Source organism: Haliaeetus albicilla, chromosome 11 (genome assembly GCF_947461875.1).
Source record: "Haliaeetus albicilla chromosome 11, bHalAlb1.1, whole genome shotgun sequence".
NCBI lineage: Eukaryota > Metazoa > Chordata > Aves > Accipitriformes > Accipitridae > Haliaeetus > Haliaeetus albicilla.
The window spans coordinates 6,401,350-6,419,275 of NC_091493.1; the positions used below are offsets into that span (position 1 = coordinate 6,401,350).

A 17,926-nucleotide genomic window follows, 5' to 3' on the forward strand; every position below is an offset into this window, starting at 1 on the left:
CAGCCACAGACTAAACCAGACCAACCTGCTGACACAAACACAAACCTCTTTAGTTGTGGGATTTTTCTCCTAGTGTTAGTTTTCAGCCACATCAGTGAGCTGACCCATCTGATACCTCTAAGGCTGACAATGTGCATTGCAATGCTTCTGCAAAATAAAAATCTCTACCATCTACATCATCTCACCTGATGGCACAGGAAAAGGAACAGAACTTAGTTTCCACAAAAAGTGTCTGAGGGTAAGTTATTCCTGAGGGTTTTTTAATACAAGAGCATACCATACATTCTTAGAAGTTACGATGTCAAGTGTGAAAAGCTGACTGCAACCTCAATGCAAATTTTATGTTTGACTCAATGGAGCCAAAATCTTATTAAGTTTAAAATTAATATTTTTTTCCTGCTCTAATCCAGATGTGGACTGCAAAAATAACTTAAAAGTTTGCAGATGTATCCATGGGAGGTAAAGATAATCTTTATAAAGAATGGTCTCAATTACAGTGGTGTGAGCGGCCAGCAACTATTAAGAAGTCCCTAGAAATCCATGAAAACCCATCCAGTCTAGAGGCACTGCCTAAGCTATGAGAACATACTAAAATGCACACAGCATTAAAAAAAATGTGCTCCAGTGAAGACTTCTGCCTGCCTATTTGATTGTAGCACTAATTAAAGAAAAAAAAAATCCCAAAGCAAGCAATTAAATGTTAAGACTGCTTGCAAACCTGCACCAGACTTTTCAAAGGATTTCAGGTCCATAAAAGCCATAGTTTGAGTTGTAGATTTCACATCAAAACGAAGGCTATAAAGTCAGAGTCAGCCTATAGTCACCTTCACACATTTCTCTCCCAAATATGCTGAGCAGGTGTGGCAACAGGAAAGGAGGGAAAGCTTTATAAATGCGTTTCCCCCACCCGCCCAAAAAAAAAAGAGCAAAGCTTTAAAAAAAAAAAAAAAAAAAAGATTTTACTCAAAGGAAGAAGTGAGATGTACATTATTATTGTTTCCCAAAATCAACCATCAAAGCCATTTTAGATTCAGGATCTAAAAATTCAAGTCTGATATAAATGCCTTAACTAGACTTACTGAAGAATAAGTTCTTAGTAGCACATCCAAGCTTCTTACAACACAGAAACCATCAGCTCGTTAAACACATGTCCCACGAGACACAAATAAAGAAGTTTCAGAATCGCTCAGTTCGGTCACATTTTTTGGCAGGGAACCCCCCCCCCTTCAGCCCCCTTTAGGCTCATAGCAAAGAGCAGCTTTGGAAAGATTTCTCTATCTAAACACAGTCCCTGGACAGTACCAAAGACAGTCTGCTGTTGGGAAAAACTGAGAGGTATCTGTGTTTATTGTTGAGATAAACAAATTTTAGAGCATTTATTTGTTCTGTTCCAAGTATGTCCTGTGTTCAAATACCATCACCTTTATTATTTAGAAAAAAACCTAACGTGCATACACACATGAGCTTATGTTTAGCTGACCTGATATTCCTGGGGTCCCATTCTCTATTTTGAGATGCACTACTGGCATGACATAAAGAGGCTAAACAAGCATTAAATAAAGTTCTGTGATCAAGCCCCCTGGTATTGAAGCACTCTGCCAACCAGCATAGGCAGTAGGGACAGGAAGAGAAGCATGTCCAGGCTACAGTAATTACAGATAGCTAGATCAGGCTGAATTAAATGTGTCAACACACAAAACCACCACTGCCTTACATGTCAGAAGTAACTTTTTTTAAAACCATTTTAGCTAAATCAGCACAATCTGCTGCCAGTTTAATGTGCAGGTGCTCTGAATCTCTCCTGGGACTACACAGGAAACCTAAGCTTAGAATTCAAACCACAGATTCATGAGCATTTCTTTGCTCATACGGTTCAATCACCTGCACAGGCCCTGTGCTGCTCTCCTACCCTTGCTGAAAGTGCATAATGTGCCAGCAAGTCTGTGAGCCACATGGTGAACTGAATATCGCACCACTGATCCTGCTAAAAATAACTCCCCTGCCTTTTGGGGGGGCAGGGGGGACGACGACACTGCATTATTGTGGTCCCACAGACAGTTGTGCTGACTTGCTGGAGGTATATTCTATTTCATTCTCCTTTTCAAACCTCTCATGCTCACACACATCGGCTTTAATCCTCACACTTCTCAGACGAACAGGGTCACTGGAACCAGTGTGGTAGCCTATCTGACTTTTAACAGGCTTTCAATGTGTTCAACTAATAACTGCAGAACAAGTCCATTAAAGAAACACCTAAGTCAAACACACCCTTAAGAATACACATGGCCTACTTTGATTTATTTTTTTTTTTCTTGATGTGCAATTCCAGTCCCAGTAGCCTTTTTTTAAAAAGTAATCCCTAAGAAGGGAGGCTGTACCTGAGCTGCAGAAGACAGAGAACACGGAAGAGCTTTGCCTGCTTTAAAGGCTGACGTAGTGGTTTCAGTGGTAGCTGAACAGACAAGTGTGTGCTGCTCCTCCTTAGACCCTCCTCTGCTCCCAGATGTGTAGTCTCCTTTCTGCCTACTTTCCCATGCTTGTCAGACCATTCCACAAACTAATCCAACTCCTTGACCAAGCGAAAACAACCCCATAGGAGGGTACAAAACGCTGCAGTGGACGGTAAGAGGTGGAGCTGACACTAGCAGTAAGAGGTAGGGACAGGATGCCATTCACTGAATCACAGGTGAAATTCACAGTCAGAAGTGAAAGAGAGAACAGCTCATCGTAACTGTTAGGTTACAGCTAAGGGGAGCTGTATTCTGTCCTGCTGCATCATGCAAACAGCTCTCCCACGGGCAAGGACAGAGAATTTCACTACAGAGTAAGACACCCTGCGTTTCTGCTGCGGCACTGATAATCCAGACAATGGCCTCTAGCACTTCTATCAGAATGTATGGCCCAATTTTACTAACACACATTCTTCTGCTATCACAACCTCACTGAGTACTAGGATGCTTCCATGACAAAGGAGTGATGGGTTTTTAAAGCACATTAATATCAACAGCTAGTCTCATGCAAAAGTAGTAACTACTTGTACTTCCAGAAAGCACAAATATTTGCACGGTGTGACCTCAGCTTCTAAGGTCTGATAAGTAACTAACAAATCAGTGTACATGTTTACACGAGACATTTTAGATATGTTAGGTAATGAGAGCAAACTCAAAGCCTGGATAAGGCCTGCTAAGATTGCTTGGATCTGCAACTACAAAATTCAGAATTTATCATCATGCTATCCAAAACTAAACACGTTCACTCAGCAAGAACTTGGGACTCATGAAAAATTATCAGAGTTGTGCTTTCCTAATTCACACTACAAAGCCTCCCTACGTAAATACAGTCGTATTTTACTTGTATCTTCTCATGAGCTTGTATTATTTAAAACATGTGGGACATTCACACAGATGGAAAAAAAAAATAGGTCAGGCTTGAAACAAAAGCCAAGCCATTGCGTTTTATTAGCGGATTAAACATGCGGAACTGTAATTTTAAATTCCAAGTAAAGCAACCTAATGAAAACATTCTGAACACACAGATAAAAACTAATGCAAATTGTTGCAATCCTTAATTTCCATGTTGCCAAATGTCTTACTAAAACCAGAACCAATAAAAGAGTTTGTCAATTTGATTTAAAAATGCACAGAAAAGGACTATGTTGCTTAGCGATCATATGGAATCTGGTATATAAATCTAGGATTTTTCTAACATCAGCAGCCAATGTAACAGTCCAGCATGTCTGAAATACTATTAAATGATGAACATTTGCAAAATCTACTCCTTCATTTGCAAAGATCCTGCTTTTAAGCAAATTTATTCCTTTTCCGACACAGAATTTACATTACAAAACTCAGAAACATCTATTCATTTTCCTATTACCTTCTGCATAGCCACAATATTTACTACCAAAATATGTAAAGCCCAAATACAAGTAAGTGCACTAAATTTAATTTAGTTATTCAAGCTGAATGTCCTAAACATCATTTGATTGCTGCCACCTATTGTTGTTACAAACATGTTGCAAGGAGCCAACCCTTTTCCCCTTGTGCCTCAAACCAATACTACTACTCAGCTACCTTAAAAGCTTAGAAAGTTACTAACTCTTCACATACCGTGTGTTATGTAAAGAAAGGAAAGCAGGGGGAAAATGAAGACACTGTAAAAAGACTTTTTTTCTTTTGATTAATTCTGTTTGGTAATTCTACTGTAACTTCAAGTAAACGCAGGACACATACAATTTCTGGATGGAAATCAACCAAATCAAATCAGCAAAGAATAATTGCATCAGATACTAGGATCAAAGAGCCCTAAGAATGCCTGTTTCACAGACTACTAATTCAACAACTTTACTAGTTTATTTCAAAGCTTATTACTTCCAGCAGCATTATTACTACTTCTGTCTCTGCTGTTGCTAAATATGCAACTGATAAGTCTATTTGGGCATGATAGCTGCAGAAGGAATGAATAAAGTTTGAAAATTAAGATGAATAAATCTAAAAAGATTGGCCACAGGCAAGCCACTTCCTTCCCTGCTCCCTTTGAATTGATAAATGCTGGCAAATTCAACAAATACAAACAAACCAAACAAAAGAATACAAGTAAACAGAACAAAATACTTTATATATGGAAATACAGACATACACATGTGAGTGTATATATACATATATATTTTTTTATACATATAAAGGTGTATATACACACCAACTTCTCCATTAATCTAAGTTTTGGCTTTACACTCAGAAGTAATTCTGGAACAGTCATTTCTCACACAGTCCATTTAAAATGATAATTCTAGGTTGCCAAAGGCCACTTAATTCTGCCTCCTCCTAAATGTATACAGCTTCACAATGACATCATGTTCTGGCTCATCTAAAAGGTTGAAGAACAGGAAAAAGACACAAACTAATAAATCAGCCTAACAAAAGCTTTAGTCTGCAGAGCTTTAAGTATTGAAATGGAAACTTTGCCACTGAACATAAAATTCGGGAGGGTCATTATTTCAAAACCTTAATTCTCTGAGTATCATATAAATGAAAATTATTTCAAAAGACTTGGGAGGCCAAAGAAGACCTCACTCAAGTAGGCTGTGATTTCCCCTGTCAGCAGTCTTCATTCTTAAAGCCAAACACAAACCCAAGAACTAGCAAGTCATCTCATGAAGGTAAAATTTTGGTCTGTTTCAAATTGATAAGCCTCATCTCATTTGCTTTCTGCAACAGGATATTAAAGGTGTCCAAATAAAGATGTCCTAAAGACATCGAAATAAAGATAGAAGTTAACATTTGCAAATCAAAGAGCAGATCAGCCACTGGACCCAAAGGCACCTACATTAAGCTAACTCAATTGCCAGGTGCTGGCCATTCATGTAGTCCAGTGTAGGCACACACACCAGTTCTGCAATGAAAAGGAACTCGCACCACAGCCATGTGCAGGATGCTTTTGTTGAAGAACCAAACTACAAATCTAGAAGCCTAAATTTCAGGAGACATCTCTGAAAACATGGGCATAGGTGTCCAAACTGTTTTGTTATTAAAGAAACATACTGCATGTTTACAGCAATCATCTATGGGACCACTGCTTAAAAATACAATATTCAGACAGTTAAAGATTCTCAAGCAAGGGGAAAGTACAGATGTGACAGAGTCAATCACAAGGCTCAAAGAAGAAGATGGTGAATTCCTGCAAGGGGTGAATTACCACTTCTGGCTAGTCATTTGAACTCTCCAACTCAGGTTCTTTTACACACAAACATCAAATGCTAATTCCAATATTTGCTAATGGATCAAAGCATCACCTACTTCACACAGCTGTTCCTTTGCACCTTCACTTATTTTGCAGCCTTTATCTATACACCAACGCTAACAATCCCTCATCAAAATCCTTTTAAAACTTCATTTGGCTTTGAACTGATAGATCCAATTATACCTAAGTGGCTAAAATGGAACCTGGCATGGGTCCACAGTTAGCAGTTCAATCTCCAGTGTGCAGCAAAACTGATGTGAAAAGGCATCTCAGAGAGCAACCTCAGATAGGAAAAGTGGAGGAAAATTATGGAGGATACAGAAGATCTTTAAACTAGCTGTCTCTGATTAAGGAGCTGTCAAAGTAGGGATGATACACTGAAGCAAAGGAGGGCATGCAGTAAAGGCTAGTTACAGTCAGAAACAGGGCTGTTGGGGAAATGGCCAAAGCTCGTTCCATTGATGCTGCTCGTCACAAATCACAACAGTGACCGAGATTAATATTACCACAAGGCGCCAAGCCACATCTTTCATTTAGGTTCAATGTCTGTCTTCTGTGTAATAAAGGCCTTCAAGATCAGCAATTAAGGTAGCTGTACCCCTAAATCCTGCCCCCCCCCCCTCACTTCAAGTCCCTTGCTTGCAGTCTCAGAGTAGTTACATATGACCTTTGAGCTGGCCACACAGGCTGCTGTTGCTAGAAGGAGAAAGCCCTCCCCTTCCTCCAGCTCTGCACATCCCTCATTTCAGCTGCAGCATGAGCACAGCAGCAAAATTATTCCTCCCGCCCTGAGTCACAACGAGGGGGAAGTTTGCAACAAGGACCAGGAACCTCCCTTTCCAGGAGCAGCTGGAATTGCTAGTTTGTACACCAGGAATGTTTTCCATTAGAATCACCGAATTTTGTTTCTGGATTTGGAAGACCAGAGCATACAGATGATTGAACTGCTTCACAGGTAAGGAAGCAGCCTCAGCATATGTGCAGGCTAACATTGGCGACCAGGCAGTCACTCAACAAGTCAGATGAGCTTGCATAGCCAAGTGAAAACTAACATGTTCATTTGCACCATCAGAGTCAGTTTTGGGTCAAAACAGGGAGCAGATCTGACTCCCAGTGTGGTACCCACTCACAAGGGCTGACAGAGGGGGCAAAAGCAGGACAGCATCAGTGTGGAAGGGAATGGATGACTATTCCTTTCAGCAGCTGTCCACAGTTAACTACCTTAAGCTTAACATGAAATTACATCTTAAATCCTGAGAGGTGGATCCAGGAAACCCCCATTCTCTGTCTGCCAAACTCAGCTCTTTTACATGCAATCAATATAAGGTTGAGATTTAGAGATACAGTGACGTACCCTGACTCTCTCTGTAAGTCAAAAAGGATCTAAAATCTACACCCTGTTCAGGCTCTGAAACACCTTCCTTACATTCTCCTCACCAATTTTCCCCTCACTTCTTAACCTAAAGAAACAGTAGTAAAGAAGCCAACAGCTCCAATGCTAAGGAACTCCAGGGTATGAGGAGTCAGCCCTGTTGACAGAGATGAAGAATTAACTATTGGCTAGAAATCTAGAAGCCAGTCTCACATGGGATACAAGCAGAGAGAGGAAGAAAAATGGGGAGGAGAAGACAAAACTTGCTGGGTTCCCTCAGGTAAAAGTTAATCCTGCAGTTCTACAGAAGATTAAGAAAAGGATGTTATGGAAAGCATCTGACAGTTCTGCCACTCCAAGAGCAAGTGAAATGAACCGTTCACCTTAAGTACATCTTCTGAAGGGGACCTGCCCACTTTTTGGACATGAAAGGATTTAATTACCCCAAGAAAAACAATTTGCAAAGACATCAACTCTGATTGAGGATGCAGACTACAGGAACCTCGGGAAGACTCTGAGAAAACAGCACTACACACTACCTCTACTTTTCTTCTGTTCCCAGGACACTCACTATCGACCACCATTAGAAAGGACAGGATGGGCCAGGCCTATCCCCACAGTCATTTACCCTACTAATGACACCACTGAGCAATCAAACAGACACCTCGTTATGCCTGTCCCCACATGCTTGTGCTGTTTGGGCTGTTAAAGCTTTGCATCTGCTGTGAGCTGAGCTAACAGAACTGAAGTAGCTTGAGAGTCAGCCATGACTGCAAACATCTCCCAGCAATATTCCATGTTATGTTGTCATAATAAGCCTAACAAAAAACTGAGATGATGTCTCTCCTTGCAGACAGGGGAACAGCCCAACCCATTGTAGTTGTTATACATCACATTCCTCTTACTTTCTAATGCTTGCAAAGCCATGCTTCAGTTAGTGACCAGTCACTTTTTTTAACATTAGTTTATCACATCTTTATATAGCAGAACAGTACACTTGTGGCTATTAAAAGGAAAATACGTAATTCTGAAAAGGATGTCTATATGTTTACCCTGCCCACATGATTCAGAGTATGAAGTGAAAGAGCACACTCACTAACCAAGAAAATTCAGTGGGGATACCATTACTTTCCATGGTAAAGGGACAGGGGAAATGGGAGAGCTTGAAAACAACAAATAGCAGAGAAGTCCTGTTCTTACAGGGTATTTATCTCTTTAGGCACAAAGCTTAAAATAAGAGGTTGTAATGAAAATACTTCTCTACCATGACCAGACATCAATCTTCCCTTTGCTACCCTAAGACACTGTGCTATAGTCCAACATCCTGCTGCCAACTATCCTTCCACCTGCCCCCCATCCTCTTCTTTTCCCTCATACAGGTCCTGGTTACTATGAAGCAACTTCAAACAGACCCTAGCAGCCCAGCCCACTCTGACCACCTCCATCTATTGCTCTGATATCTTTTAACAGACAGCTTCCAAATCACACTCACATGAACACACACATTAAAATCCAAGATACAGCAGAGCACAAGGAGCCAAGTGTTAAAGTCAGCTCTTCATCTTTCAAGCACTGGTGGTTTTTGTACAAACCAGAGAGCAGAAAACCCACAAAATTTTAAAGTGTCTACTTCAGGAGCTGGCAGCAGAGAGGCAACAAGCCCTGTCTGACCAGAAATTACTCGAGCCACGTGGATGCCCTTGCACTGCTGCCAGCATGCTGCGTTCAAAGAGAGGTTATTAGCCAGATGCAGCATGTCTTTGGTACAACACTGCAGCTGAGGTGATAAATCCACAGCCCAGAACAATTCAAGTGGCTCTGCCAGGGTCAGCACAGGCCTGGCTGGATTTCCTGGCTTCTGCTCAGCATCAGCCCTCAGAGCCATCTCCTGTAGAGCTGCATCAAGATCTCTGCTCTGTAAATCCTCACGGTGGCTGTTCCGCAAGGATCAGGTCTCATGGCAAATACACCAAATCTGCTCACAGGCTTGACAGCACCTCAGCTAACCAGCCCTCCCAGAAACAATGCTGCTGGGAGCCCACTGTGGACAAACACTGGCTGTGCATAGAGCTTGCACGGGTGAGCAGGATTCATCAGCCTGACTTCAGAGAGAAGCTGGCCCTGGAAGCTTCACACCTGAGACAATGCACCTAAGCGAGTAAACTTGTCCAGAGCTGAACTTACACTTCTTTCACAGCACTGAGCTGCTCTTTCTAAGCCTCCATGGTACCGTTAACACATTCACCCCAATAAATCACCAAAGGATAATTGAGATTTACTCATGTTTGGGGAATACAACCCCCAGGTGGCAGCCAGAAACAGCAAACAAGCTGGAGAGTCTGAGAGACTCTCATCTTATAAACTAGAGACCAAAGAGTTCTTATCTGGACTTTTTCCTCCCCTGCATTTCATACGATTTGAGGCTCACTAAAATGTCCTAGGGATTCTCCCCACAGCACAGTTGTTATTCAAGTCATACTCTCTGGGTCATCCCTACTGCAGACACACCAAGGGCAGCACTGAAAATCAGTATGATGTGTCAACAAAGAGACAGCAACAAGGAAACCACCATGCAGGGACCAGCTGAGGGTCTTGTCCCATTCAATAACTATTTTCAAGTCACAGAAAGACAAGTCCTGTTTTAGAAGTCAGCAAAAAATTAAAGATCAGATTAAAAATTGACTCATTATTTAGATATTTCTGCTATCAAGGTATTACTGCTCATGCACCACACATACAGCCTCGAAATTACCTACCTCCTACCATTTTCAGATTCACCCTATTCTGGTGGAAATTAACAGACAGCTCAGATGGTTGAGTGTTTCTTTGCTATACAAGATGCTCAATTGCCATTTTAGGCTAGATACCTGCAATTCTGAGGTATGAACTTACTGTTTACAATGTCACCTTGCAGCTGAAGAATTTGTGGAACAGGCATTGTGAGAACAACTACATCAAACTGTTCCGGCGGTCCCATTTTCCTGGAGACTTCCCATTTCCCATCTCGGAGAGAGATGCAAGTTACATGCTGTTCATAGAAGACATCTGCACCTGCTTGGAAAAAGAAGTTAATACATGCAAGTGAATTCCACAGAAAAAATGCACAGTAGTTTCCCTTAGTAACTGGATGACTTGCAACCAGCAAAGCACACAGACAGTCTTAGGGCAAAGCTTCACAAATGGGGTCAAATCAATTTAACAGTTAGCATATGACATTAAAAGAGGGGATCCTCATCAGCTGAAAAGATCCCATCACTCCCATGTGCTAGGGCTGGTATTCATCTCACGCCTCTCTGACATGATTCAGCTCAGTAAACAGATGCAAAACTACCAGCTGCCCTCTTTGTCAGGTTAGTTGACTGTAGCTTTAGTGAGCTGAACCAATTCAGAGTGAAATCTGATAAGCACAGGAGGCAGCATAGGGTAAGCAATCAAATCACACCCCCAGGAACTGAAAAAGAGAGCGTTGCCCCTGTTAACATCTCTCATATATCAGAGGACAGGAATGTAGTTAATTATTTGCAAGATTAGGATCTAAAAAAAAGCTAATTAAAAAAAAAAAGACAAAACCAATCACATGAAAGGAGCAAAGCTTGACTGCTCATAAAGCTAACATTTTTCAAACCAGAGTTAAATTAGTCACTAAACTGTACAAGTGGTTCTGCCACATTACAGCTAATGCAGTAGTTACACAGTTCAAGCTAGCACATGATCTTCTCCTTCAGTCTTTTCTAAAGCACTTGCAACACAGTAGGCTCACGTACTGCATAAGCACTCATTTCTTCGAAACACAGGATGTAGCTCACCACCGTGTTCCCAGTTGCTCGGTTAAACAGCACAGTTAACTTAAATACACACTTGTGAAAAAACACCCAAACACTCACTTCATTCAAGTTGCAACTCAAACCTCTTCTCAACCATGATCTCACTCCCACTAAATTATCTCTGTCCTAATTGTGTTAGGTCCAACTTTCATATGCTAAAGCCAACAGCATAAATATAAGCTTGGCCCCTGATCCTACAGATGTTATATTTTATACAGATTCCTATATGCCAGCAGTGCAGCTGAAGTCAGTGAAGCGCTTGCAGGACTTGGAAATTTATAGAGCTCGCAGACATGTTTATCCATCTAAGCAGCTTCAAGACATACATAAACAAACACGGAACTTGAACATTCTCATTGGAGATTTAAATTTGAAAGACAGTTGAAGAATGCTATCAAAACCACAATCATTAAAACTTTTCATTTCATACAAAGGCATCTAAAAAATTACCTGACTGTTTCAAGTAATACTTGACAACCGAGGACATGCCCTGGGGTGCCACATAATTGCATGAGCCTTCTTTCACTACCATTCCTTCAATGGGTGCAGTCAGCGGTTTCAAGATACCATGAGACAGAAGTTCCTCATAGAAGCTTAAAAGAAACAAATGACACAGAGATGAAAATACATTGCATGAAAACCAACGGCAGCTGTCATTATTTTTCACAATTAAAGTTAAGACCGGCCTAACTCTCGAATTTAGAGAACAGTTTTTAACAACCTCATACAACCTGTGTTTCAAGCCAGGCTATGCCCAACCAGGAACCACAGCTATAGCTATCAAATGACAACTACCTTGCTGTTTTATTGGGGGCTGGCCTTTTACATGAGACCAAGGCTACCTACCATGCCCGTAACAGGAACTGTTAGCAGTTTGACCTGAAGGTTTCAGGACTAACTGTGGCAGGAACATACACGACAGTTACTTAAAGCTCTGAATATCAGTACAAACAGCATTACCATCACGCAGTGCAGGAAAGTTCCAGCAACTGGATGCAGATGCCCGAAGCACACCTGCCTTTTCCCCGATTTCCACATTAAATTTCGCATTTTTACATCGCTGTTACACCACCATCCCCTTCCCCAGACTACAGCAAACCACCCTGTTACCCAGCAGGCCCCACCAACGCGACCCCCCCCCCGTCCCCGCAGTCAGCCACCGCTCTTCTTCAGGGCACAGGCGCCACATCCCCCCACAGACAAGCCACCTCACACTTTTTCTTTCATACCTAGCTTTCCTGGTACCCGCATAGCGCTTAGGCGACTCTGGGGCCTGTTAGCTCTTGAAAGAAGAGGTCTCTGTGGATTTAAGCAGCAGGGACGCACCTGCCCGCGCTTCCTACCGTGGGCTGATTCGCACCACGGGTGAAAAGCGTCGGGCCGCGACGCCTGTGGGCAGGGCAGGGCAGGCCGCTCGGCCACCGAACCCGCCCCGACCCCGCCGACCGCCACCGGCCCGGCCGCCCCCCTCACCCAGGCCGCGGCGACGGCGTTCCTCCCCCCACCCCCCCCCGCGGCACCTCCCCTCGGGCCGCCCGCGCGTGGGGCGGGGCGGGGCGGGGCTTACCTGCGGCGCGGCTCCGCGCCCTCCGTCTCGAGGGTGATGTACTGCGCGCCCAGGTCGGCGATGCAGGCGGCGTCCCGCGCGCTGCGGCTCGTGCTCATACGGCCCCCTGCGCGACAGCCGGTCAGACACCCGCGCGCCGCGCCGCCCCCCGCCCCGCGCGCCCGAGCCCACCTGCGCCGCGCGCCCGAGCCCACCTGCGCCGCGCGCCTTGTCCCAGACGACGACGCGTCCCAGCGCCGCCCCCCGCAGCAGCGCCGCGCAGGCGCTGCCCGTCAGCCCCGCGCCCACCACCAGCACCCGCGCCATGGCCCGCCCTGCCCCGCTCGGGGGCGGGCACCCCGGCGCAGACACGCTCCCTCCCGGACCACCCCCGGAGGGGCGGTGCCCCGCCACGCCCCCTGGGCGGGGCGGAGACGCGGGGCGGGCGTGCAGCCACGCCTACACCCACGCGGGCGTGCGCGCGCACTGGCCCTGCCCGCCCCTGCGTGCGCACGCGCCTCCCCTGCACGCGCACCCCGCGCGCGCACCGACCCGTGCGCGCGCACGCGTGCGCGCGCGCGCGCGCGCACACGCTCCCCCTGCATGGGCACCCCGGGGGGTGCTGCCCTTGGCTCTCCTCCTCCTCCTCCTCCTCCTCCTCCTCCTCCTCCTGCTCCCCCCCAAATTGCAGGAGGCTCCCGGTGGCCCCTGGCTCCTCTGTCAGCCCCAGCCCCGAGGGATGCGAGTGCCGGAGGGCTGGAGAGCGGGAAGCTGAGGCGGAGGTGGGCACAGCACCACGGGAACCACCGGGCGGGAAGGCCGGCGTGGAGCGTCGGCCTGCGATTTGCCATTTGAGAGGAGGTGTTTCGCGCCAAAGAGTTCTTCCACGCGCTGCCTTGGGCGAGCTGGTCCTTTCGAAATGTTGTGCCCGCTTGGAGACCTGCAAGAGCGTCTTGTCTATGCTCTTCGGATTGAACTGGAAGAACGTCAATATGGCGTGTGGGAATAAATCCGCAGAGGGCCCTCCGTGTCCTTCTGAAGGACAAAGCCTCGGCTACCCTGTTTTGTCAGGTAAAACCCGTTGTGCAGCGCGCTCGTTTCCTTTCGGGACCGAGTAGATGCGTAGGCGGCACGCTGCCCGGCAGGGACCTCAGTACAAAATATAATCCACTGGTTGCAGGTAAACCTTCCCAGCTACTTCCCTCTGCAAAACAGAGTACGGAGTATTTTAATGGCCCTTTGTGGTCAGTCTCTTGTGGTGGCTGCTGCAACCCATCAGTGGTATCTTCACTGGTTTTGTCTTCACCCCTTCATAAAATGCCCGGCAGCTTCTTAAGCTGCCCGTACATCATCAAGTAGAGTGGCCCCAAAGGAGTGGATCTGCAAAGAGGAACATTTGGAGCTGAGGACCCTCCATCCACAGCAGGCACATTTCAGGGGTCTTATTGCAGACTAGGGCCAGTCTCGCCCTGCAGCCCGAGTGCCCTTAGCTGTCAAGCTGCAGCAGAGATTCTCCTGGACAGCACCCAATGAAGCTTATTACCAGTTAAGCTGAGTATTTCTCCTTCTTCCCATTGTGGGCATGGGGAACAATCACTACCAGAGCCCCTCTGACACTGAAATTGTGCTGTGCTGTCCTCGTCCTCCCTTCCCTAGGCTAAATGTATGTTTCTTTGTAGATCACGGATTCAAATCCACGTAGTGGTAGGACAAGGGGTAACAGTTTTAAACTAGAAGAGGGTAGATTCAGGCTAGATATAAGGAAGAAATTTTTGACAATGAGGGCAGTGAAACACTGGCACAGGCTGCCCAGAGAGGTGGTAGATGCCCCATCCCTGGAAGCGTTCAAAGTCAGGTTGGATGGGGCTCTGAGCAACCCGATCTAGTTGAAGATGTCCCTGATCATTGCAGGGGGGTTGGACTACATGAGCTTTAAAGGTCTCTTCCACCCCAAACTATTCTATGATTCTGTGAAATAGCCTCTTCTTGATCTGTCCTGGATCCTCACCAGTTCATGCGTCTTCTCTGGAGTGTGTGCCACAGGCTGTATGCAGAGCACATCTTCTTCCTAGTGTGGCACTCCTGCTCAGAGACCCCAGAACAACTTTCTTGGGTTTGTAGCAAGAACACTCACTCCAATTTCTGAAGTGCTGTTGCTCAGCAGTGTTAGTCCTCGTACTGTATATGTCCACTGGTTTTTCTTTTCTATGTATAATTTTTTATAAGATTCTTTACTGGACTTCAGGTTATCTGGTGAGTGACAAAGGGCAAAACTAGGGGCAATGAGCACAAATTACAGCCCAGGGTGATCCGGTTGGAGGTGGGCAATCCTTCTTCCCCCAGAGTGGGGAGCAGCTCTGGGACAGGTCCCCAGGGATTTTGGGGGGGGGTCTCCATCCTGGGGGAGGGTTCAGGTCCTGGTGGGGCCAAGCCATGGCCACCCTGACCTTGTATTGCTGATAGTCCTGCTTCAGTTAGACTAGAGATATTCAGAGGCTCCTTCCAACCAACACATCTTTTATTGTATAATTTCCGGCCAATTCTTCAGTCTACAAGGAATATTTTGAGTTCTAATCCCATTTTCTAGAACATTTTCATTTCCTCCCATCCTGGTGTTATCCACAAACCATACAAACATAATCTCTGTTCATTTATCCAAATTAATGACAATTATTAGTTATACTGGGACTATGGCAGATCTGTGAGATACAGTTGAAAAATCTTGCCAGTTCAATGATGAAAGCCAACTCTTGAGTTTCCTCTTTTAAACTGATTGCACTCCCACAGAACTGTGATTTGATTTAGACCATTTTGTTTCTGAATTTGCTGCAGGGAGTTCAAAGTGGTGCACTGAGAGCTTATGATGTATAAGAGTCTTCGCTATAGACAGGTAAGCTCCTTCTAATGGCCACGGTCGTGGTATCCCCTTTCACTTACATGTTCTGTTCCCATTCATGCTTGCTTGCATTAGTCTGGTGTCATTCCTTTGAATTGATTGTCCTCTCTTCACAAATCGGGCATGCAAGTAGCAAGTCAGCAGGACCTCCACTTAGAACAACAGTATTTTCTATTCTAAACTCTATTTTACAAATACTTTCTAAATGGAATAAAGTATTAGAGGCTTTCCATTTATCCAGTGTTTTTGTTAGAGTCCATAATCTGACATAGAAAAGCAACAATAATGGCTGCGTGACCAGTTACTATCCGAAACCTATAAAACTGAAGTCTTCATGCTGGTTGTAAATTGTCTAGCCATGATGGAAAGCAAGGTGCTAAGCCCTTCTGCCACCCAGACCTAACATTGCAAGCTGAATGGTGAGCAGTTAACTTTACATCCCTTGGGAGCTTGGGCAATTCTTGTTCTATGGCAAGAAGAGTACCAGAGACATAGAAAAAACCTTCTTTCTTCCTTAAGCAAGAAAAATCAAATTGTTCAGAAAGTGGCATGCTTTTTACTGGAATAATTACACTGCAGGTAAGGAGATATGATGCTGACAAATCACCTCATGGCAAGTCCTCATGGTGTTGAGCTAAAGCAACCCTCCAGATGTGTCTTATTTTCAAGAACTTGCTTCCAAACACTTTCATGCTGATAAGAAGCTGAAGGAAAGGCTAGTGCTTGCATGAAGTGTAACCACAAACCACACAGCGTCTTTTAATAGAACTTCTTTCTAGAAGAAAATCTTTCCAGGTTTCGGGTTTTTTTCTCAATTCCCAAAGAATAGCACTTGCTCTCGCACGACATGTATTTTATTGCATTGCAGCAATGGCTCTTCTTTGTAAACCCCTGGTTTTCCATCCCTTTAGATCGGTCTGCCGCTCTACAGCGTGAAGGACATGAAAGTGCCAATGGCCATCTGGAGTGGTGGAGTGGACTGCCTGGCTGATCCCTGGGACATTGCCCTCCTGCTCGCCGAGGTCCACTACAAGGTGATTCCCCAGTGGAACCACCTGGATTTCCTACCAGGGCTCGATGCAGCCGAGGTTTTGTACCAAGAAATCGTCAACATGATGAAGAAGCATCTGTAAAGCTGCTGTTTTGATTTGATACGTTTTTTTTATTTTGATATGGTGGTTTTTTTAATGTTATGTAAGATTAATGCTATCTTTAAAGGATTTTGAAATTTGTCATCTGAATGTAGTTGATTAAAATATTCTGCTTTTAACTAGAGCATAGGTGGGGTGGGGAGAGGAGTCTTTATGGTGTTCCTGACTGGCACTTCATTTCCTTTCTTTTTCCTTTTTATCTCCTTTTTTTTAAATCTTTTTTTTCTGGTTTGTTTGGTTCCCCCCCCCTCTTTTTTCTTATATCAGCTATGTATATTTGCAAAGTACAGGAAACATAGATGAGGAAACTGGGGTTTCAGACATTTCGTTTAGACTAATGTCATAGTGATCTGTTCTCTGAGACACAATGGATCCTGTGTAACCTTTCCCATGTGGTCAGCTTTAAAGTGCCTGCAATTCCTCTGAGACGTGGGGGTCTGGATCCCCTTGTCACTCAGTTGATTCCTAGCTTCATCAGGGACACAAAATTCACTGTTGCTGTCTCAGAGCTGGCACTGTTACCCGTGGCCCTTTAAAACTACCAATGTGGATCAGAAAGAGATCTAACAGGTCTGTGGTGAAAAACCACAGCAGAAATACATCTCCTTAGGGGAAATACAGTACTAGTGGTTTTGAAATTCAATAAAAATTGAAAATAATCACATTTTTAATGCATCTTTTTTCTTTCAACAACCGAGACACCAAAAAGGAAGAATTGAGAAAGAAATAAATCCTGAAAAGCAATTACAAGAAAGACAGTCTAGCATGTGAGTCTGATACGCAATGTGCAAAATCCAAATAAAAAAGGGGCTTAGGGAATGTACGAACTGCCTACGTCTTAGGGTTTAGCTGAGATGTTTTGGTAATACGATTGAGTCATTCGTGTTGCATATTTCTGAATAAAGTGCTTTCTTCAAATCCAGTGTTTATACACGTGACCAAGCAGTGCTGCAAACATCATCCCTGGTAGTGCAGCATTTATGCAGCAGACCAGCTATGCAGGTAGCTGCCAACCACAGAGGGTTCAGTCTACGTTTGGCTGAATATTATTATCAATACCAGTACTTCACAAAGAAATAAGATGAAGTCTGGCTACTTTAAGAAGTAAGACTTCTACATATTTGTGTCTTTACAGGTTAGGGACAAATTGTGTTACATCTTGCCAGGTTCTGAGCATTTGCTCTGAACAAAACTACAGCAGCATTTCTTCGCTTGGGCAAACATATGAGAACATGTTTCTTCATCCCAGGCTTCCTACATACAAGGAAAATAGAGACTGAACCATTATACCTGAGTTCACATGAAACAAAATATACAGATCCTCTCTAAAATCCAACTCTGTACATTGACCTTTAGTTAGAAACAGAAGAAGAGTTGGCTTGAATTTCAATGCTAAAC

The 17,926-nt window shown here is 44.4% G+C and overlaps 2 protein-coding genes across 3 annotated transcripts in view; one reads left to right on the top strand and one right to left on the bottom strand.

Moving 5' to 3' along the window:
• Positions 1-12,836, bottom strand: part of RNLS (renalase, FAD dependent amine oxidase) — a 79,756-nt gene extending 66,920 nt beyond the window's left edge. Inside the window, exons 1-4 of one of the 2 annotated variants that reach the window (XM_069795938.1) lie at positions 12,697-12,836; positions 12,503-12,608; positions 11,386-11,528; positions 10,004-10,162 (exon numbers count right to left, since the gene is read on the bottom strand). In XM_069795938.1, the coding sequence (XP_069652039.1) occupies positions 10,004-10,162; positions 11,386-11,528; positions 12,503-12,608; positions 12,697-12,808 (520 nt within the window). In that variant the 5' untranslated portion in view covers positions 12,809-12,836. Of the gene's footprint in view, positions 1-10,003; positions 10,166-11,385; positions 11,529-12,502; positions 12,609-12,696 lie in introns of both variants that reach the window. The other variant, XM_069795936.1, reaches the window with a different exon arrangement.
• Positions 12,837-13,177: 341 nt separating this feature from the next.
• LOC138687938 (lysosomal acid lipase/cholesteryl ester hydrolase-like) lies at positions 13,178-17,430 on the top strand. The gene is made up of 3 exons (XM_069797638.1): positions 13,178-13,552; positions 15,314-15,371; positions 16,289-17,430. The coding sequence occupies exons 2-3, from the start codon at positions 15,342-15,344 to the stop codon at positions 16,508-16,510; spliced, it is 252 nt and encodes an 83-aa protein (XP_069653739.1). The 5' UTR covers positions 13,178-13,552; positions 15,314-15,341; the 3' UTR covers positions 16,511-17,430.
• The last annotated feature ends 496 nt before the right edge of the window (positions 17,431-17,926 follow it).